General features: G+C 39.8%; 1 protein-coding gene across 2 annotated transcripts; it reads left to right on the top strand.

The window, feature by feature from the left end:
* Positions 1-5,032: 5,032 nt before the first annotated feature.
* On the top strand, positions 5,033-20,929 carry slc10a3 (solute carrier family 10 member 3). Of its 2 annotated transcripts, XM_052028662.1 has the most exons (2): positions 5,039-5,970; positions 20,298-20,929. In XM_052028662.1, the coding sequence occupies exons 1-2, from the start codon at positions 5,526-5,528 to the stop codon at positions 20,321-20,323; spliced, it is 471 nt and encodes a 156-aa protein (XP_051884622.1). In that variant the 5' UTR covers positions 5,039-5,525; the 3' UTR covers positions 20,324-20,929. The 2 variants fall into 2 exon arrangements, with proteins under 2 accessions (XP_051884621.1, XP_051884622.1); XM_052028661.1 differs by lacking the exon at positions 20,298-20,929 and having other exon boundaries at positions 5,033-10,531.
* The last annotated feature ends 1,829 nt before the right edge of the window (positions 20,930-22,758 follow it).

The following is a 22,758-nucleotide window of genomic DNA, read 5'->3' as shown; positions in this document are numbered from 1 at the left end:
CTTCCAGCAGTTGGCCCATAGCATTCTGTGTCTAGGCAATTCAAGTGCTCGTCTTGAAACTCCTTAAATACTGTTAGTGACTCTACTTCCGCCACTCTTTCAAGCAGTGTATTCCAAGTACTCCACACTCTCTGGGTGAAAAAGATCCCCTAAGAATCCTCCGCACCCTCTCCAGTGCTATCACATCTTTCCTAATAGAGTGGTGACCAGAACTGCAAGCAGTATCCCAACTGAGGTCTAACCAATGTTTTATAAAATTGGAGCATAGTCTCCCTGCTCTTGTATTCAGTGCCCTGACTAATGAAGGCCACTTTGGCTTCTTAACCACATTATCTACTTGTGCTGCCACCTTCAAAGATCTTTGGACTTGTACACCAAGGTCCCTCTGTTCCTCAATACTCCCTTTGACCCTACCATTCATGGTCTATGTCTTTGCTTCAAAATGCATAAATTCACCTTTATCTGGATTAAGCTCCATCTGCCATTTTTCAGCCTATTTTACCAATACACCAATATCACCCTGTAGCCTATGGCTACCTTCCACACAGTCAACAATTCTACCAATCTTTGTGTCAGCTGTGAACTTGCTGATCACGTATCCTAGCCATTGTTATTGCTGAAGCAGCATCGCTAAAACATTATCACGCTTTTTTAAATTCATTATCACATTGTAACAGTGTTCCTATATTGTGACAGTGACTACACATCAAAACAACTTCATTAGTTGTAAAGCACATCCTGGGATCCTGAAAGGCACTACAGTTTATTGCCTAGAAATTCATCCCTAGTCATTAGTGCTAAATTGAAGTCAACAGAACCAAATTTCAGAAGCAGACTAAAACGTGCAGCCACTACCATGTACTGGTATTGACAGAGGATGAATATCTAAGTATTTGACACTCAATGGCAGCCTGCTCATTCCTGAGTTGAAAAGTTATTGGATTGAGCTCCTTTCTAGATGATCCCAGTGAGTAAAGATGAGAATTTCAAATTAAAATTCTTGTGCATTGACATTCACATCCAAAGAAAACAAAGTTCCTAGACATACTGCATCAATCGGGAGAACAATACTTTCAACCTAAAGGTAATCTGATATATGACAATATCTTATAATTCTGGTTGATGTCCAAGAAAGTACTTGCATTTAATGTGAGTGGAGAGGTAACAGCCTACACCCTTTTGCATCTTGTAAGATTTCTTAGTGGTAAGTTATGGTTTAGTCTGAGAAACTTGCCAGAAGTAAAAATATTGAAGGAAATACATGATCTGATGTGCTGCTACCATGAAAATGAAAAGAACTTGTATCTACTTACGTGAAATCCATCCTCATCTGTAGCCTATTTCATAATATTTTGTTCAGTAAATGAAATTGATGCAAAAGATACAGTAGCTGATTATGAACAGACAGATCTGGACATTGTAACTGCAGAAAAGTGATATACATGGTGGGGTGGGGTGGAATAGGATTACCGGATAACACTACTTCTGTTTTCTTTGCTGATGGTGCTGAGTTTACTTTTTCGACAAGTAAGGTTAACATCAGGGATTAAAATATTTCAATGTATTATGCTCCATGCATGGGTGGTTTGATGGTGGTTAGAAATGCTTTTCTAACTAGAACGGGATGACACAGTAGAGGGATGACACAGTAGTGTAGCGGTTAGTGTAATGCTATTACAGTGCTAGCGATCTGAGTTCAATTCCCACTGCTGTCTGTAAGGAGTTTGTACGTTCTCCTCGTATCTGCGTGGGTTTCCTCTGGATGCTCCGGTTTCCTCCCACATTCCAAAGACATACAAGTTGGGAGTTGTGGGCATGCTATGTTGGCACCAGAAGAGTGGTGACACTTGCGGGCTGCCCCCAGCAAATTCTCAGTAATGCAAAAAGACACATTTCACTGTGTGTTTCAATAGACACGTGACTAATAAATAAGTATCTATATATTAACTGGCAGCAGTTACAACCTTCTTAATCTGCATGAAAATTACATTCATAAGACCAAGAGTTGTTTTAATAGAATAGAAAGAGACATTTTTAATTTTAGATTTCCATGTTTATGAATTGCACTGTTTAGAAATATTAGTATTTGTAACTCATACTTTGATCTCTCACTAGTTGCTAATCTGACTATGGGTACAGCAGCATACTCTTTAAAATACTGGAATGGTGTCCAGAGATCTGGATTACTGCCCAGAACCATGAGCTCAAATTGCATGGGAAATTCATTTCAAATAATTATGTAAAATTGGAACTGAGAGATGAAACTACCTGTCGGTGGCACACCTTGCACAACTATTCAAGCCACTGCCTCATAGCACCAGAGAACCAGGTTGAATCCTGACCTCAGGTGCCGTCCTGTGGTGTTTAAACATCCTCCCTGTGACCGTGTAGGTTTCCTCCGGGAGCTCCAGTTTTCTCGTGTTAGGTCATATAGGTCAATTGACCATTATAAATTATCCCTAGTACGTAAGCGAGTGGTAGAATTCTGGGAGCTAAGCGGAATGTGGGGAGAATAAATCCCAGGAATTATAGATCAGTGAGTCTTACATCAGTGGTGGGCAAACTATTGGAGAGGATTCTTAGGGACAGGATTTATGAGCATTTGGAGAAGCATAGTCTTATTAGGGATAGTCAACATGGCTTTGTGCAGGGCAGGTCCTGCCTCACGAGCCTAATGATAATTTTTTGAGGAAGTGACAAATTGATGAAGTAGTATGGTGGATATGGTGTATATGGATTTTAGCAAGGTGTTTGACAAGGTTACCCATGGTAGGCTTACTCAGAAAGTCATGAGGTATGGGATCCATGGAAAATTGGCTGTGTGGATTTGAAATTGGCTTGCCCACAGAAGGCAGCGGGTAGTTGTAGAAGGGGAGTATTCGACCTGGAGGTTGGTGACTAGTGGTGTTCCACAAGGATCTGTTCTGGGACCCCTGCTCTTTGTGATTTTTATAAATGACTTGGATGAGCAAGTGGAAGGATGGGTTGGTAAGTTTGCAGATGACAAGAAGGTTAGTGGTGTAGTAGATAGTCAAGAAGGTTGTCGTAGGTTGCAGTGGGATTTAGACAGGATGCAGAGCTGGGCAGAGAAGTGGCAGATGGAGTTCAATCCAGAGAAGTGTGAAGTGATAATTGGAAATTGAAAAAAGTTGGAAGAATGATCTTGAAGCCAGAGTACATGGTTAATGGCAGGATTCTTAGCAGTGTAGAGCAACAGAGAGATCTTGGGATCCAAGTACATAGATGCCTCAAAGTTGCCTCAAGTAGATCAGGTGGTGAAGAAGGCATATGGTGGGTTGGCCTTCATTAGCCAGGGGATTGAGTTCAAGAGCCGAGAGGTAAAGTTACAGCTCTATAAAACTTTGTTTAGACCACACTTGGAATATTGTGTTCAGTTCTGGACACCACATTATAGGAAGGATGTGGAAGCTTTGGAGAAGGTGCAGAGGAGATTTACAAGGATGCTACCTGGGTTGGAGGGCATGTCTTATCAGGAGAGGTTGAGAGAATTAGGGCTTTTCTCTTTGGAGCGAGGGAGGATGAGAGGAGACTTGAGAGAGGTATATAAGATCATGAGAGGCTTAGACAAAGTGGACAGCCAGCATCTTTTCCCCAGGGTGGCAATGGCCAATACTAGAGGTCACCTGTTTAAGGTGCATGGAGGAAAGTTCAGGGGAGATGTCAGGTAGTTTTTTTTGCACAGAGTGGTGGGTGCCTGGAATGCACTGCCGGGGGTGGTAGTAGGGGCCGATATGATAGGGTCATTTAAGAGACTATTAGATAGGCACATGGACAAAAGAAAAATAGAGGGTTATGGGAGATGAAGTAGAGAGGGGGATAAATTGAATGTGGATAAGGTGTATGTAGGTCGGCACAACATCAGCACCAAAGGGCCCATAGTGTGCTGTACTGTTCTATGTACCTCAAAATCCCATCTCTTGACCTTTCCAGCATTTAATTGCTAGCAACACTGGCAATCATCTCTTTAACTTCCAAGCCTCTAAACTCTGGAATTCTATAACAAATCACTTTATCTCTCCTCCTTTAAAATAATCCTTGAAACCGTTTGATCATCTGCTCTCAGATATTCCATGTGGTCTGGCGTCAAATCCCGTTTAGTACTTCGGGATGTTTTACCAAGCTTAGGTGTTACATAAATACAAATCGTTCTTGTTTTCATTCAGTGAGAACAAGGCTAAAGAACGGCCGTTAGTCTTGTACATAAAAAGTTCCAGATGCTACGTCATCCGCTCACATTATTTTAAGCTTAAGTGGGCAAAAGGTGTTCCTCCAGCAGATTCTGATTCCAGACTTAGCTTAAAAGGACCATCACAACTGGCAAAAAAGTAGCCTTCCAAGTCATCTCTCTGGGCTGAAGTCATACACAGATCAGGGGGAAGGGGAGAAGACTGTAAACAGGCTAAATTGGGGAATGCCAGGCACATCACTTTGGTGAGAGGTCGCGGCCTGTCGGGAAAAGGAGCCAATGCAGAGCAGCCGAAACAGAAAGGAGTCCGCGGGGGGATCTCCTCTCGCTCATTAGTAACCCACATCAAATAAACAGTTTACATCTGGGATTTCCGAAACTAAAATGCCTTCCGTGGTGTGAATATGGACTCGGCTTCAGCTTGGATTTTGCAGTCAACATCTCGTTTTATGTTTATCTTTGGATAATAAAGTTGTCTGGTAGATTATTCGTACAAATGAAACTAATCGTCTAAATGCACCAGACAGTAAAGGATTGGTTCCCTAGGTAGGCTCCCTGTCTGTTTCTCTGCCGGCAGCATTGAATCTATGGCAATGACAAGGTAGAATTGGAAAGAGCCCATTCAAAATCTCCGGGGAAGACTAGGCGTGACTAAGGTCTGAAGGACGTACCAACAGATTGCACTAAATGACTGGGTGAGGGGCATGGTGATTTAAAAAAATAAACCGGAAAAAAAAGTCAGTCTGGAAAAATCTGCTTGAAATGCAATTGAAAGGCTTTGAGCTAATTGGGTTGCACCGCCTGTTCGAGTTGATTGGCGGTGACAGACCACGTTAGTGAGCGGCAGGAAGAGGGACGCAGTGAACAGTGCGGTGAGGCAGCGCGGCTGGTACACGGAGCGAAACCCCCTCACCGGGGGAAGGGCATCTTTCAAATCTGCTGCGGGGAAGTGTCTGTTCCCGGGCTGACGTCAGGAGGAGAGGGAGAGGGGCCGTCCGTCACTGCTAACCGATATACATACGCATACTGACGGCATTATTTCGAGCTGTGCCGGAAGGAAGGAATCTCCTGGAGAAGGGGGTGGGAACACCCGAGGATGTGTCTGTGATACACTCCGGACTCCCAGCCATGGGCGGGTTGCGGACCCCCGGCGCTGGCACGGATTCGGCGGGCTGAGCCTCTCGCAGGTGACGGTGGGGGCAGGAAGAAGTGGTCGGCGGGCGGGGTAACCGTACTGGTAGCCGGCAGGTTGTGTGTGCCTCTTGCCTTTCCGCGTTCTCCTTTCCGGGGAATTGACGCAGTAAAAAGTTGTCGCGGAATGGTTGATGTCTCCAAGTTGTGGGCAGCCGGCATGGAGAAGGCGCTGCTGATTGTGGTCATCGCCGGCGGGGTCTGCTGCCTACCGGACTCGAACCAGAACCTCACCACCTCGGAGCGGTACTACGTGAACATCGGCGACGGCACCTCGACCCAATTCGACTTCCCCGAAAACACCAATGGTATTATCGTGGTTTCCAGCCGGTATCGAGCGGCCACGGAGAAGGGCTGTACCAGGCTGATAGTTGAGTCTCTGGATCCGGATGTCCTCAAAATAATCAACGTTACCGACGCCGAAACCATTGGCTTGGTGAAAAGTTACATCGTCAGCATTAAATCCAGACTGGCCGGCACGGCACCACTCTTAATCAGGCTGTTGGATGTCGCCAGGGTTAAGCCATTGACCGTGGAAGAACGAAAAGATTACATCATTAAAGTATCGCCCAGTAATGATCTAAGTTATAATGGTCTGGTACATTTCTCCCAAAACCCTGTCCTTTATTTTCTTTTGCCTTTGATATTTATAAACAAATGTGCTTTTGGTTGTAAGGTGGAGATAGCGGTACTTCGAGGTATTCTGAAGCAGCCACATCCTGTAATTCTTGGGGTGATAGGGCAGTTTGTCCTCATGCCTTTGTATGGATATATTTTGTCCAGGATCTTCTCCCTGCCCAAAGCCCTTTCCCTTGGGCTGGCAATTACCTGCTCTGCCCCAGGAGGGGGAGGAGGTTACCTTTACAGTCTTCTTCTAGGAGGGGATGTGACCCTTGCTATTTCCATGACCTTGATTTCCACTCTGGTCGCCACTGGTATGATGCCACTTTCATCCACTATCTATAGCCACATTCTCAATGTTCATGAAACGCTACATGTGCCATTTACCAAGATCTTGGTGACATTGCTATTTATAGCTATTCCCATTTCGACAGGAATGTTAATCAAGTATAAATTGCCACGGGTCAGTAAATTCTTACTTTTGTTCATTCGACCCCTCAGTTTTATATTGATCATTGGAGGACTCTTCATGGCTTATCAAATGGGAGCTGCCATACTCTACAATGTGCGCAAAGAAATAATTCTTGCAGGAGTTGCTGTTCCTGTCTTTGGACTGTTCATTGGATATCTCATGGCCTATTGTTTGAGATTACCTGTACCTTTGTGCAAAACAGTCAGTATAGAGATTGGAGTCCAAAATAGTCTGCTAGCTCTTGCTGTACTCCAGTTGTCCTTCCGCCACATTGAAGCGGATTTTGCCTCACAGGCTCCTTTCATAGTGGCTCTGAGTAGCACTTCAGAAATGCTGCTTCTTGTGATTGTTCATTTCATATACAAAAACCTCAGGGCCAGCCCAGTCTCTGAAGAAAATGGCTTTAAATCCTAACCTTTTTGGATTGGTTCTAATAAAGCAAATTTGCTGCACTGCAAATGTATTTGAAATATTTTTGTATTGACCTATTTTCTAAAATGAGAATATATACAGTAGCTACTGCAGTAATTTGATGTTTACATGGCATTCTGAAATGAGCCACTTTCATGTTTTTTGTTGTAAGCACAAATGGACTGTAATTGGGAAAACTGTGTTTAAAATAGGAACTCCATAATATAGTATCTAATTTCAGTTAAATTTACAACTGTAAGATTTTGTTGCTTTAGAAAAGTGTCTTTAAAGAATTTTAAGTTTTATTGCTTTAAAATATCTGTGACAGTTTCTTTTAATGCAACAATTTGTGCCATGTACAATGACAGTTCTTGCCCCCAGTCAATGTGTGAAATTACAAAGGGGAGCAGTACTCTGAGACATTGTCACCTACACATAATGAAACTTCTATGGATTTCAGTATTGTCCGGGTGGCACTTGTCAGTATTTTCTGCTTTGGTAATTGCCAACATTCTTTGAAACCTGCCTTGTGTAAACATATTTCTCATGTTAAACTGCACAGATTGTTCAGTGAGCAAATTCTTGTTGGTGGGAGTGAGCAGCATTCCTTACTCAGGATCCTGCATTATTGGACTCCTTTGCAAAACGTTTGCTACTGATTGATGTATCCAGCAGTGGCTAATGAATAGAAATGCATCTTTTGCAGTATCAATAAGAATGCACACTTTAAATTTTGTACCCCTGAGCTTTAATCTGCACTGTGGCATTTAAACAAAATGCATGACTATTTTTTTCTCTTGCACTGGAGAAATTTTTCCCACTCCCCCACCTTTTTGTTGATGGCTTCCTGATCCCTTGTCTGTAAGCATTATTCAAGAGCGGGTGATCATGATGCATTTTAAGCAACTTGATTTATTCTGGATACCTCTGTTACGTCCAATCATATCCTTGCACATGAACTTCCCAATAAAAGTCACTGAATAGCAATAGGACTCCTTCACCACCTCTACCTAAACACCTCACTAGCCCAAGATTTTGGAAACTGGTTGTCATGCCACTATCATTACTGAGATCAGCTACCTTGCCAAAGACAACAAGGGAAATTACATTTCTTTAACTTTAAAGGAAATGTTACATATAGAATTTTTTTTCTTTTAGTTCTACATTCAAACTTAAAGAAGAAATAAAAAATAGTTTTTAAAGTTGGACTTGAAGACTTGTAATGAATTAGTATCTGTTACCACAGGTTAACTCATGCAGTCCATTTGACATTGACTTAACTTATGACAAACTGCTAGCTAATTTTTAGATTACATGGCTGTAGAGATGTGGAAAAACATGCTTTTGAAACTTTTGTGGGAAAAATTTATGTTGAAATGGAAGAAAAATCTTGTCCAACACTGGGTACCTTTATTACAAATGCACTTTTTACCATTAATTAATAGGAAGAATTGCATCTATTCTAGGTAGTCTAGTTCAGGTTTGAATTTTTTTTTGCAGTATTCCTTTCTCCATTGAAGACAGTTTTGATTGTGCAATAATTTCTTTTCAGCTGGTATTTCATTATGTCAACTGCAATTCAGAATCCATGTTGTAGTGTGTACTCTGCAATTACCTATGTTCATGCATTGTTAGTTAAGTAAACTTTGTGCTGAGAAACAGGAGACTCCTTTTTCTTGGGTTTTGCATACAATATTGTACATTTCAGAAATACATCATGGCTATAAAATGCATTGGGGTATTCTGAGGATATGCTAGTTACTTTAGAAATTTCAAGAGGAAATGAGAAACACTTTAGTGGAAGACTGAGTAAAAGGGCATAGAGTTGAGGTAATTGGCAAAAGAATCAAAGGTGAGAAGGGAGCTTTATGGAGTGGGTCATGATTTGGAACAAATTGCATAAAATGATGTTTGATTATAAACTCAAACTCAGTTTCCAATACCTAGAGGAAAAATTTGATTGGCTATGGGAAAAGAATTAGAAATTGTATACATTTTTTTTAAACAAAAAACCTGACACGAGTATGATGGGCTGATTGGCCTCTTGTTCTGAGTCTGTGTGATTTTTTATAAATTGGTTTATTAATTAACTTAATTTTCCTTGATCTAGGTACAAATGCCTTGAGAACACTTCCATTTGTGAAGAATGTTGTTACTTTTTTAATGTGAAAGCCTATAACAAAATACATTGAAGTGAAGTGTATATACTCAGTTTGCTGGTAATGAGTTTACATTACACATGAGCAGAGATGGCAGATAAAATGGATTGCTGGAAAAGAGTTACTGTAACTATTAAATTACTCTCTGCAATATCTTATTGCATACTTTCTACTTTTTAGAAAGCTAAGTAACTAAACTTGGTTTCATACATGCAATCATTATCAAATTGCCATATATTATGTGGGTAGTTGCAATTCAGTCAACTAAGACAAAATCAGCTTCGTTTTATTGAGCCACATGTGAAGGCTTTTCTAGAATAAATTGTTTCTCTTCTCTACAAAGGGTGGTAGAGGTTCATGCAGTTTATTAAAACAGCTGTAAGAATTGTGTGGAAGATGCTTTTGTTTTTTTGTCCTATGTACAGAGGTTGTTGCACAACATTCACCAGTCTTCCTCATATGTATTGGAGGCCTTTAGCATGAGAGACTTAATTTGGGTAATGATGATATGATAATCTCTCAGTGAATGTGTTGTTTCTGGTCAATTAGTTTAGAATCATTCAACAAAACAATGTTAGTGAAATTACTAATAACTTCAAAAAATCAATATGAAAGTAACAACTATTCATTAATATCTATTGTGTCATGCAAAAGCAAATCCAATCATTACTTCATTCAGTTTAAAAGAACTATATTATGTGCTTAAAAGTATGCTACATTTCATTGTACCTAATTTTGGAAAGAAACATTGTGAAACAGGCATTTAAAAAAAAATGCAATTCCTTTTTGCATATTCTTAGCAGTAAATGAAACTGATATTGACTAAGTTATGGGTGGGGGCAAATCTTGTTTGCCAGATCAACAAGTTTTGGGGTTTTTGCCATTTCTTGGTATTCCACGTTCACAGCTTCCTGTAATAACAATTTCCATTGCTCTCCAGCTTTAAGCATACCATTCATTCTTTCTCAATGTGCAAAAATAATTTTGGGTGTAGCTAGTTGCTTGGTGCAGGGTGAAATGTAATTCTTTATTCTAATATGAATGGACTTTTATATTGTGCCTCCTACCGAACCTTTACAAATTCGATAATTTTAACTAATATTGCTTGAGGGAAGAATGTTTGATAGAACACCTGAAGGTCTCCCCATGTCTAGCCAAGTAGTAGGAGATCTTTTACTATACCCTGAATCATTAACACAACATGCTAGTTGTAAGGGAAGATATTGTAAATGCTGGAAACTGAAAATAAAATCAGAAAATGCTGTAAACACTTGGATTGAATTTCTGTCTGCAGAAGTTGCCTAACCTGCTGAATATTTCCAGCATTTCCTGATTCACAATGCAAACATAAATAATTTGACTAAGATGAAGGCTCATGAGGCAATGTGCCCCAAGTAACACATGGTGTATTGAGCTATGCTTTTTGCTGAGAAGATTGAATCCATTACCTTCTAGAACCAAACTGTTCAAATAAAATTCTTTGTTACTGTTCAACCAGTGTTTTATATGTGTAATTTTGGAGAAAACAGTCTTGTGATTAACCATTTACCGAATGTGAGACAGAGTATTTCCAGCTTCCAGGTTTTAGTTGCGTTCACTCTCTGATTGTGCCTTTGACTGCTGGATCAGCTGAAGATGTGTACAATTATTGTACAACTCAGCATCTTGTGTTTGGTCAAGGTTTACAGATTAAACCACCACACCCCCCCCCCCCCCCCCCCCAATGTTATGGCTGTTCAGGTTAGAGAACTTCACCATTACAGAATTTTGTCAACTTATTTTTAGTCAGTCAGTACTAGGGCAATAACAGCAGTGGGTCACTTTGTCATCACTGGTAAAATAGCTTAATTATGAGAGAAAGACATCCTGTAGGAATGCATCTCTGCTTGTCAAAAGAAAAAGGGGGTTTGTGTTACAGAAAATCATGATACTGACTGTTTTCTAGGAACACAGCTCCTCCCTAACATGGGGGTCACTTGTATGTGATATTGACACATTGATATAAATACAAATTATTTCATTGAGTCAGAACTCAAATTTTGAGTGCTTACACCAATTTATAATGTCTACAGTACTTTGTAAGGGACTACACAGACTTTGATTTACCTGGAGTTTTAATGGCTTAAGGAAGCTTTACTATGCCTATATCTGAACTTTACCACTGTGCTTCTGATCTTGCATGGTGGATTGGAATGTTGAGTCAGAAGATTATAGGTTCAAGATTATAGATTAAGGTGGCACGGTAGCATAGCAGTTAGCACAATGCTATTACAGCGCCAGCGATCAGGTTTCGATTCCTGTCGCTGTCTGTAAGGAGTTTGTACGTTCTCCTGTGTCTGTGTGGGATTCCTCCGGGTGTTCTGGTTTCCTCCCACATTGCAAAGACGTATGGGTAGGTTAATTTGGGTTTAAAATGGGCGGCGCGAACTCGTTGGGCCGGAAGGGCCTGTTACCACGCTGTAAATAAAATTTAAAAAAAATTTAAACCCCACTCAAAGACTTGAGTACCAAAGTATATGTCAATGAACACTGCTTTACTGAGGGAATGCTGAGCTGTCTTTTGGATGATGTGTTAAATTAAGGCCCTCTTGTCTTTCGGATGGATGTGAAAGATTGTATGGCTCTATTTTCAAATAAGAGGAGATGAGTTATTCCAGGTTTCCTGGCCAAAATGTATTGTTCAATCAATATTTCTGGAATGGATTATCATGTTAAATGTGTGTGCAAGTTGTGTGTAATATATTTAATAGTTTAACTGTTTTGGGACATTCCAAGGTTGTGAAACATGTTACATAAATGCAAGTCTTTTACTTGATCCTTAATGGAAAATCCACTAGTTTTTGTTCTGAAATATTGGCTTTATCAAGTAATGAAAGCCTTCAATTTTTATCACCTTCACATTTATTTTAGCCTCTGCTGAAATTTCCTAAGGTGATCCTAATGTCCCCTGGCAAATCTGATTTAAAGTTCAACATATTTCGGTTTATTAAACTGGAAACTAGTATTCCTGCCTTAACTTAAATCATTTATGAAAACTAAATCTCTCAGGGATAGGATACTTAATGGCAAATACTTTGAGTGGCAGAGTATTTAAAGGGGAACTATGGGAATAGTGGATGCATTAGTTGTCATCTTCTAAAAGAGTTTATAGAACAGTTGCTGCAAATTGGATGGCGCCAAATGTGACCCCACTAAACAGGGAGGGAGAAGGAACCAGTGGATGTGGTGTTTTCAGAAAGCCTTTAAGAGGTTATCGTATAACAGTAGAGTACATGGAACTGGGGTGATATACTGGGATGGATTGAAAATTGGCTGACAGGACACCCAGCAGGAATAAATGGGACTTTCTTCAGTGGCAGGGTTATTGAATGGATGCTGGGTTTTCTGTTCAACTATAATGTGAAGTGTTGAAGAAACTTGTCCAGATCCAGCAGTTCCAAAGAACATGATTGTTATAATGGACTCTGTTATGACTCTGGAAGGTTCTACAAACAATGTTTCAAACACCTGTCACTCATTGAAACTTAGAGCAACAATTATACATGAGCTGTGGAAGTGCACTGTACTATTTCCCCTTAATGTCAAGCAACAGTAAAACTAATTTAGATTTACACCTTCAGCCAGATCACTCTGGTATAATAAGAACAGGGTTTCCTACCTTTTGAGTAGTAATTCCACCTTTACTTCATCATCAGTTTACACACTGCATGTACATGCATACCGCCCTGAATGAACTCCTTTGTATTCTTCACCATTTCCATGGCAATAGCAATTTTGCATGCCTTATTGAATGAGGTCCTGTCTATTTAAAAACCTGAATGCACTCCCCCTTAAACACACAGACAAATAAATCCCTCAATTTATGCTCTGGAAACAACCCAAGACTACAGTGCCACAACAAATGTGTAACATGAATGATGCAATCAATCACTTCTTCAGGGTTTTGACTGCAGCTAATGAATTTGTGAAAGTGCTGGATGAATGTCACTCTGCAATACTTTGACGAGCTTATTGAGACAGTGATTAGCTGGCAATGTGTGAATCTCTGATACAGGGGCTCCTTGAGTACAAATGACCTGATGTATGAAAATTCAACTTTATGCAAATTCTTCCATATTTTTAAAGCATTTTTCAAACTAATATAAATTGTTTCATGGTATTCAGTAATGACTGGATCACACACACACACACACACACACACACACACACACACACACACACACACGTTTAATTATGGGTAGTGTTGGGGTGATTCTAAAAATTAAATCATGTTGTAATTTGCAACAGAAAATACAAACTGCTGGAAATGCCCAGCTGGAGGGAAAATGAGGTGTTGCTCCTTGAGTTTGTGTCAGGCTTTGTCAGGACAATATGAAAGGACAGAATGCGAGAGTTCAGGTTGGGAGTGGACTGGAGAATTAAAGTGACAGGTAATTAGAAGCTTGGGCTCAATCTTGCAGACTGAAAGGAAGTTTTCTGCAAAGTAATCATGTAATTTGGAGTTGGTTTCTCCTGTATAGAGCATCATGATCAATTCCTGCAATACACTAAATTGGTAGGGGCATAAGTGAATAGTGACTTCACCTGAATAATAAAATAAAAGTGTTTGGGTCCCTTGATGGTGGGAAGGGAAAAGGCAAAGGGAAGGTGTTGTATCTGGTACATTTGCATAACAAGGTGCTATGAGAAGGAGAGTGAGTGTTAGTGAGATGAAAAGTAAATAGGTATTGTGCAGAGAGCAAACTCTGAAGAATGCTGAAAGGGGAGGGAAAAGGAAGCTATGTCTGGTGGTGATATCAATTGAAGATGGTGGAAATTACTGAGGGAGATCTGCTAAATGTAAAGGCCAGCAGGGTGGAAGGCAAGAAGAAGAGGAACTGTAGTCTTGTTCTAGGTGAGAAGAGTGGTGAGAAGTACTGGAAATGGAGCAGATATGGTCAACATCCTGTTAATCACGTGGGAAAACCACAGATGATAAATGACAAAATCTCAGAACCAAAGTGTTGTTTTAGAACAGATACAATAGGCTTCAACAACCCTTGGACAATTCTTCAACAATGCTGCATCATTTTTTCCCCTTCACTTTCCACCCCATTTCCCTTGCTGTGTTTTCACTTTTTCCATTCTTCCCATCTCTGATCCCACTCCTCAGTTGGGGCCTTGGATTCATCCCCTTATGTCCCCATTTCAATGAATTCCAAGCTCCTCTTTTCCATTTCTTTCTCTAACTTATCTTGGAGGTAATTGACGGGAACAACTACCTTGTCATTTTAGATTGACGCGGAGAGAAAATGTGGGAGGAGGGGAAGGAAATAGTAGCAGGGTAAAGGGGTGAGGGAGAGACGAGAGGAAGGTGGAGGAGGATATGGGATGAGGGGAGGAGAAGCAGAAGTGAATGGAGCTAGGAGAAGAGAGAAAGGGAAGCAGGAAGAGGGATGGTGGAGTGAATAGGAGAGGGGAAGAACACGATAGTGGGAGGAGAGAAGGGAGTGTGACATAGTGTGAGGGGGAAGGGCAAAGGGAGGGAAAACATGAGGGTAAGGCTGGAGGAGATGGAAGGGGAAGGGAGAGAGAGAGTGGAGGGAGAGGGGTGACTAGAGGAAAGAGTTATGGGAAGGACCATGTAGCAATTAGGGAGAGGCTGCTGTGGCAGATGGATTTGGGGAAGTGTACATGTCCCAAAGGTGTATGTGGTCAGAGTGAGTCTTTGTGCAAGAAACTATACACTAATACCTGAACTTTGTCAATCTAAAATTTATTTTCTCCTTTTTAGTTTCATAGCCCAGGCTTTCCAAATCCAGGACTTACACAGAAAAAGGCAGGGCCCTGGAGAGTGTTGTAGAACAGAGAGAAAGACCCAAGGGTGCAGGTACATAGTTCCCTGAAAGTGGCGACATTGGTCGACAGGGTGGTGAAGAATGCGTTTGGCATGCTTGCCTTCGTTGGTTAGGGCACTGAGTACCAAAGTTGGGACATCATGTTGCAGCTGTACAGTTGTGGTCACCCAGCTTTAGGAAGGATATCATTAAAGCTGGAAAGGATGTAGAAAAGATTCATGAGGATGTTACTAGGACTGGGGGGCTTGAGTTATAAGGAGAGGCTGGATAGGCTGAGACTTCTTTCCTAGGAGGCTGAGGAGGTGACCTTATAGAGGTATATAAAATCATGAGATGTATAAATGAGGTAAATAATCAGAATCTTTTTTCCTCGGGTAGGGGAGTCTAAAACTAGAGGACATAGATTTAAGGTGAGGGGAGAAAGATTTAAATGGGACCTGAGGAGCAACTTTTTCACACAGAGGGTGGTGGGTATATGGAACAAGCCGCCAGAGGAAGCTGTAGAGGTGGGTACAATTACAATGTTTTAAGAAATATTTGGACAGGTACATGGATAGAAAAGGTTTAGAGGAAATAGGTGAAGCACAGACAAATGGGACTAGCTTGGATAGACATCTTGGTTGGGATGGATGAGTTGGACTAAAGGGCCTGTTTTCATGTTGTATAACTCTGTGACTCTTTGAATGTTTTCGTTCAGATGGAGATCTTGCAACTAGTTAAAGCTGACAGCATTATTAGTGCAATTAATTGTAATTAAATCATTGAAACTTAAAAAAAAATAGCTAGTTGACATTATAGATTGCCATGACTGGGAACCCTGTCATAGTTAAACATATGATTGGTCTCGAGAGGGCGGTGTTTTGAAGTTCTGATATTGAAATATACAAGAACCCTTACTGTATCATGTTGTTTGTGCGTAATACAGCTTTCATTGCATGCACTCTAAAAGTATTCATGAGTTGAACATTCAAGCTTCCAGCCATGTAGTCAATAAATAGTGCTTATCACTCAATAGCCGCACTATTGTCAAGGATGCCACCACCCTGGCCAATCTCTTTTCTCTCTTTGACCTGGGAGAAGATACAGGAGCTTGAAAGCCTGGACGACCAGACTTCTTCCCCAATGTTATCAGACCTCCGTACCATCCACCTCCTTCACACCCTCTTCCCACTGGTGCTGCCATATTCTTGTATTCTTAATTCTACCTCTGCAATTCCATTATTGTCACATATTCAGCATTCCTTTTTGCACTAGTTCAGACTGCACTGCAATCTTTGCACCATTCTGCAGTTTTGTGCTTGTCGTTGTATTTATCATTATGTATACTGTTTCCTCAATGAGCTTCATGCAAACTAGGAATTTTATTGCAATCTGACATATATGACAATCTAATCTAAGATAATCTTTGAATTGCTGTGGTGATTGAAATGTAGCTAGCACCTTTAGACTGCCACAGAATGAAGCATTATGTGGAATCCCTATCAGTACCAGTAGAGGGCAGAGCACATAAAACACTGGATACACATTTAATAGCTCCTTGAATTATAAGGAAGCCTGCAATCAAGCAAATCACGCTTGCTTAGCCAGCCTGACAAGAGGAATGTCTTTGAGTAGAGAGCCTCGGTTGACAGCAGACTGAGAAGTTAGTATCTTATCCTTTAAGGAAGAACATGCATGTAAGTTTGTCAGTGGTTGCAAAGGCAACAATGGCAATGTGGTATAATACTGAAAATGCTTGAGATAATCAGCAGGTAAGGCAGCATCTGTGAAGAGAGGAACAGATTTGAGGTCATTGACCTTTCATCAGAACTGGAAAACCTTTCCTTTTTACAAAACTATAAAAGCTCGCTACTTACAATTAGTATTTATAAAGTGGAAGACTTGATATTTCCAAATGAACAAAATAAATTGGTTATACCACTGATACTCTTCCTGTATTCATCACAATTAAAAGTTTTTTTTACTTTAGATTTTTTCTCTGATGTGCCCATTCAGCAGTTACCTTTCATTACTTACTTTACAAGAGTTTTTGATTATTATTGCTGTTAAATTATATCTTCTCAGGAACTTGTTTTCTTCTAGCCCAAAAGACAGCCAGCTTTGAAAATTAAATACTCAATTACAGCTCAGTTCAAGCACAACACAGTTGATGACAGTGGGGATATGGCATAGAAATAATTGCTAGTTGTGTAGTCACAAAATGACTTGAAAAGCCCAGAGGCAGGCAATTCAGATTAGAGTGACTGGGTCAAACAGCCAGTGCAATGGTGTAACAAATAATGGAAAGCTTTTCAGACAATGGGAACTTTTGTTTGCTAAAATTATAAGGTGAAAATGGGTGATAATATTCATTTTAATCTTAAACAGTCCAAGGACTAAAAATTATTTTTGAAAGGATTAATAAAATGAAATAGTGGTGCACCAAGAGAAATTTATTGTAAAAGGTATGAAACAATTTTACTTTTAAACAAAAGGCAAAAAAAAACTTCAGCTACTGGAAAAAATCCAAAATAGAAGATAGTGATAAAGGTCAGTCAACAACTGTGGAGAGAGCAAGCTGAGCCAAGTAACCCAATTCCGAGGCTGAGGGTAGACCTGATATAACTTTATAAGCATATGAGGGACATAGATAGGGTAGACAGTCAGAATATTTTTCCCAAGCTGGAAATGTCAAGTACTAGAGGACATGCATTTAAGGTGAGAGGGGGAAAGTTTAAAGGAGATGTGTTGGCAAGTGTTTTAACACAGAAAATGGTAAGTGCCTGGAACGGGCTGTCAGGGAGAATGGTGGAAGTGGATGTGATAGTGGCGTTTAAGAAGATGTAGATAGACACATGAATATGCAGAAAATGGAGGGATTTGGATCAAGTACAGGCAGAAGAGAATTAGCTTAATTAGGGGTCAAGCTCTGCAGACATTCTGGGCCGAAAGGCCCTTTCCTGTGCCGTATTGTTCTAATTTACTCATCCATCATTTGCAACGCCTGTACTTTTCCCGAAACTTCTCGTGCATGGATGGACTCTGCAATCCCTATTCATTCATCTCCTCCCACACACTCATGGGTGAAATGGCATATATTTCCAACCTAGAGTACTGTATTCATGTGCCACTCCTGCACTGGGTACAGGAACACACACTGAGTAACCAGTTTGCCATAATTCAACATTCCACCACTAGGAAATTTAATGATTCATCATTATTATGTATTTTCAGGGATATCATTTTTGATGGAGTATGTTCAAAACAGTTGTATATATATTATTCATGAAGTTGATTACATAATATTTTACCCTTGGTTTATCCCATAATTCTAAATTGTATAAGATTGAGGATCATGTTATCAACACAATGTAAGAATATCAAAGATGGCAGGAAGTACCTAATTAGTTGTGAAGCACTTTGTTCCTGAGATGTGACAGGTGCTATGAAAACACTTTTTCTTCCATTGCATACATCATTTATGTGCTACATTAACCTTTGAGTTGTCTAATTGTGCTTGCTCATCTAAATGTACATAATACTGTTCCTTTCAGGTTTTTTTGAAAAAAAATTACCAGTAGACCTTGTGACAAATTATTACCACTGCCAATTGTTTATCCATATGATTTTACTAGGAAAAATGGTTTACCAACAAAATGTTAGAGATAAACTGACTTGATCAAGAGCATGTCATCTCCAATTGTACCAAGTGTGGCTACATTGAGATATTTTGGAATGTAGTAACTGCCTGTTTAAAGATCTATTGAAAAAAATCTGTGTTATTGTTTCTCATATACTGACTGTTTCATTTGGCATCTTCCTCCAGAGTGATGGAGATATGATCAAAATGTTAAAAACTGAATAACAAGTAGGCCTGATTTAAGAGAGGTGCCATAGAAATGTGTATGCACAACTGTGCTGATATTGCTATATGCAATTTGTACTGTTTTGTTTGCAATATAAATTCAGTTAGTCATAGAATCATACAATTGGACAGCAAAGAAGACCAATCAGACTGTTGAGCTAATGCCTGTTTTTGTATAAAATCCCATAAGCCTCATTCACTTTTTAGCCATAGCTCTACAAATATTTTACCTTCGAATATTTGGCAAATTCTCTTCCAAAAGCCATAAATGAAACTGCATTTGCTGCACTTTTAGGGAGTGTCTTCATTTCACATAAAAGATGATCTTAACAATAGACCTGCCAATTACTTTCCATCTTTGTCCTCTACTCCCTAACCTTTTGCTGTAGGGAATTCTTTCTCTTTCTTTACCCTGAATAAGCTGATCAGGACTTTGAAGACTTCTACCAATGTTTTTCTCAAATTTCTCTGCTCTAAGGAGAACATCCACAGATTCTTTATTCTATTATTCTATTCTTGCACCCCCTTTAGAATTGTCTCATTTAGTCTATATTATGCTTTGTTCTTCCTGCCCAAGATGTATCTAATGTACATTTCTCTACATTACACTTCTGCTTTTCTGTGAGCCTTGCAACTTTTTCTTGGAGCCATTCCCAAGCTCGTCAACATTTTCTGGACTTCCAAGCTTTATGTCATCCATAAATGTTGAAGGTTTTCCCTGCATAACCACATCAAAGTCACTAATTTGTATCAAAAATAGCAGAGCTCTTAGCACTGACCCCTGGAGACCCTCTAGTCTGTCATACAGCAACCATTTGCCATGACTTTGCTTTCTGTCTCTAAACCAATTTCTTACTGAGCCTCTGTCAACATTTTTATTTAATTGGTTTCGATTTTGCTAATCAATTGTATAAGTGGGACAGTATCAAACACTTTCTGAAAATGTATGAAACATATTTACTGCCTTTCATCAATCCTCTGTTAGCTTATCAAAAAACTCAAATTTGTTTAGACAAGTGTAATTTATTTTTAACACATCTATCATATCATTTAGACTCTAAGTGACTACTATTATTTCCTTTGATTCTTATTTGAAAAACCTGACTTGCCATCAAGTTGCAGGATTTGTCCTTGCATCTATTTTTGTGTTGATATATCAAATTTGCCATTGTTTACTTCTGAGGTACTGCCCCCATGACTTAGAGGATTAGAAGATGATTGCCAATCCAGAGATATTGTCCAAGTGCATCCCTTCCAGATCAGGTGACTTTTCCACAAAGAATAGCCTCCTTTTCTGGTCCCCATCCCTTATGAATTTTCATCCCATCCAATATTTCTACTGCCTCTCTTTTACTGAGGCTTTGGCAGCATCCTCTTTCCTGCACTAGGTATTTTATTAATGTCCTCTCCCTCCATGCATAGATTAGCTTTTGATTCCTAATCAGCCCTACCTCTCCTCTTATAACCCTTGTACTCTTCAGAAGACATTAGTAACTTTTAGCGCCCCCTTTTATTCCTGGATTTTGCTCATTTCTCTTGTCTCCCTTTCATGCAGGTCTTTCCGTCTTTCACCTACATTAGGAGTAATTTACTATGGCCAATTAACCAACCAACCAATTTGACTGATATGTGGGAGGAGTTCGGATCATGCAGGGGAAACCCACATGGTTACAGGGAGACCAGCGAATTCCACACAGATGGCATCAGAGCTCAGGATTGAACCTGGGTTATGGGAGTTGAGGTAGCAGCACCTGCTGCACCACAGTGCTACCACTGAAATGGGCTCTTGCCAATTCTATACAAGCCTTTGGGCAAGTAAGTTCAGTGGTTCAGAATCTATGGTAGTGAAGTCTGTGAAACTACAGATATTTGTCCTCAATACTCTGAAACGAGCAGCAATCTCAGACTTCTGGTATTTCACAGAAATACCAAAGTCATTATCAAAGATTCAACCTACCAATAGAGAGTGCAATGCTTTTAGCCATTCCCATCATAATCACGGGCAATTGCGAGAATAGGGTTGAATTTAAGCTATTGATGAAGTTGCTTTGCTGTAAAATGCCCTGAAAATATTAAACTTCATTGCATGAGGTCTTAGTGAGATTTTAATTATGTCATAAGGTTTAATTCTACCTCTCTCAATTATTCCGTTATTGTCACTTCAGCATTTTTTTTGCACTACTTCAGTTTGCACTACAATCTGCACTGTTTTTGCACTTATCATTGTATTTATTATTACCATTTATACTGCTTACTTGTGAGCTTCACGTGATCAAGGAATTTCATTGCACCCTGGTGTATAAAACAATAAACTAATCTGAAACTAATCTGAATCTGAGGCATAATTACTGCTTAATAAACTATATGGTCCAAAGCAAGCTAATTTTGTTAATGTGTGCTGTGATTCCCCAACCTAAATATTTCCAAAATAATGTCATTGAAAGAAAAATGTTATTAAAAATTTTTTTGATGTCTCAGCATTTACAAAATCAGATGTCTATAGTCCAATCTTTATTTTACATTAAAAGATATGCTTTTGCACCCAGGTTTGCTGTCCGTGAAAATTCCTAAATATGATTAGTTACTCAACCAGCTTGAAGACCTCACAACTGCTGGAGGCTAGGGACCCCTTGAATTGATACCTGACACTAACCAATGTGGGAAAAGTGGAAGTTCTTGCCAGAGATATCACTAGGATTTTGAAGGCAGCTTTCTCCAGGGTCTCTGGCAGTGGACGTTGCCCGTGAATTCCAGGGAAGTCAGCAGCATCGCAAATTAACAAGTCCAGCCTTCCAAATATGTTAACTGTCCTGAGCTTTCATCTTTTACAGTACAAATGGATGTCAGGACTTCAGTATTAACAGCTGAATATCAGCTGTTCTAATGGGAGATGTTTGTTTCCAGAACAAGTTGTTGAGATGAGAATTAGATAAGATAACTATCAGTTTCCATGAAAATAACACACTTAGGTTCTTTCAATTAGTAATAAAGCAAGCTTTTCAAATATATGTGTATTGGCTTTGTGTGTATTGGTAGTAAAAGAATTTTTGAAAAATTAGTTCTGATAAACTCTTTGGTGCATTTAATTTAACTATTTTACAATCCTAACCTAAATGTTTCTCTTACGTACTTACATAATTTTTGAGTTAGTTCAGTTTCTTGGTCTTTAGCTCTGTTCCTGCCATACATTGCAGTTGGCACCCATGTACAGTAATACTTTCTACCTCCTGATCCAATTTGCCTCAAGATGGCAGTCAAAATCCTTTGCACAACCTGGAGACAGAAAATAAGTCCAGAAGCAAAAGAGATGAAAGCTAAGGTTAGTAAATAGCAATTTGTCAAGTTCTCTTGTTGCATAGGCTCTGATTGAAAATACTTTGGCCTAGAAATTCTCTCATACACAATAGTTTTTTCATATAAGATTAAGATTATAAGATTTCTTTATTAGTCTCGTACATCAAACCACACAGTGAAATGCATCTTTGCATAGAATGTTCTGGGACAGCCCCCAAGTGTCGCCACGCTTCTGGCGCCAACATAGCATGCAACATGAAGGAATTTAATCAAAACCACAACTGCTTAATGTAGTATTTGCTTCATAGTTCTCGCTAAATTTGTTCCAGGTCCTCCAGCATGTGAAGGTTTCCTAATACGTGCAGTGAAGACAAATGAAGTGCAAAGCACATTTGGATATCATTTGTACAATCTCTGCATGGTCCACAGATGGTGCACCGTCTCAAACAGAAGCAGATATTCACAAGAGAGCTGAGGCCTGCCTTGGAGTGAACCAGCCTGATCTGGTCCTATATTTCATTTTATTCTTTTCTTACAACTTAGAAAGGACATTCAACCCATCTATGCCAGCTCTCAGAGCAATCCTATCAATCCCATTCTCCCACTTATTTCACTGTAACTTATTCTCTCCCACATGTCCATCAGCACCCCCCACTTCTTCTACCACCCAGTTACACTACGGGGAACTTACTATGGCCAATCAACCTACCAACCAGCACGAC

This window comes from Pristis pectinata, chromosome 13, assembly GCF_009764475.1.
Source record: "Pristis pectinata isolate sPriPec2 chromosome 13, sPriPec2.1.pri, whole genome shotgun sequence".
Lineage (NCBI taxonomy): Eukaryota > Metazoa > Chordata > Chondrichthyes > Rhinopristiformes > Pristidae > Pristis > Pristis pectinata.
The sequence above is the reverse complement of the archived record's forward strand: the minus strand, read 5'-3'. Positions and strand labels throughout refer to the sequence as shown.

Coding starts and splice junctions, on each gene's coding strand:
- slc10a3 (XM_052028661.1), top strand. CDS start 5,526: ATGGTTGATGTCTCCAAGTTGTGGGCAGCCGGCATGGAGAAGGCGCTG.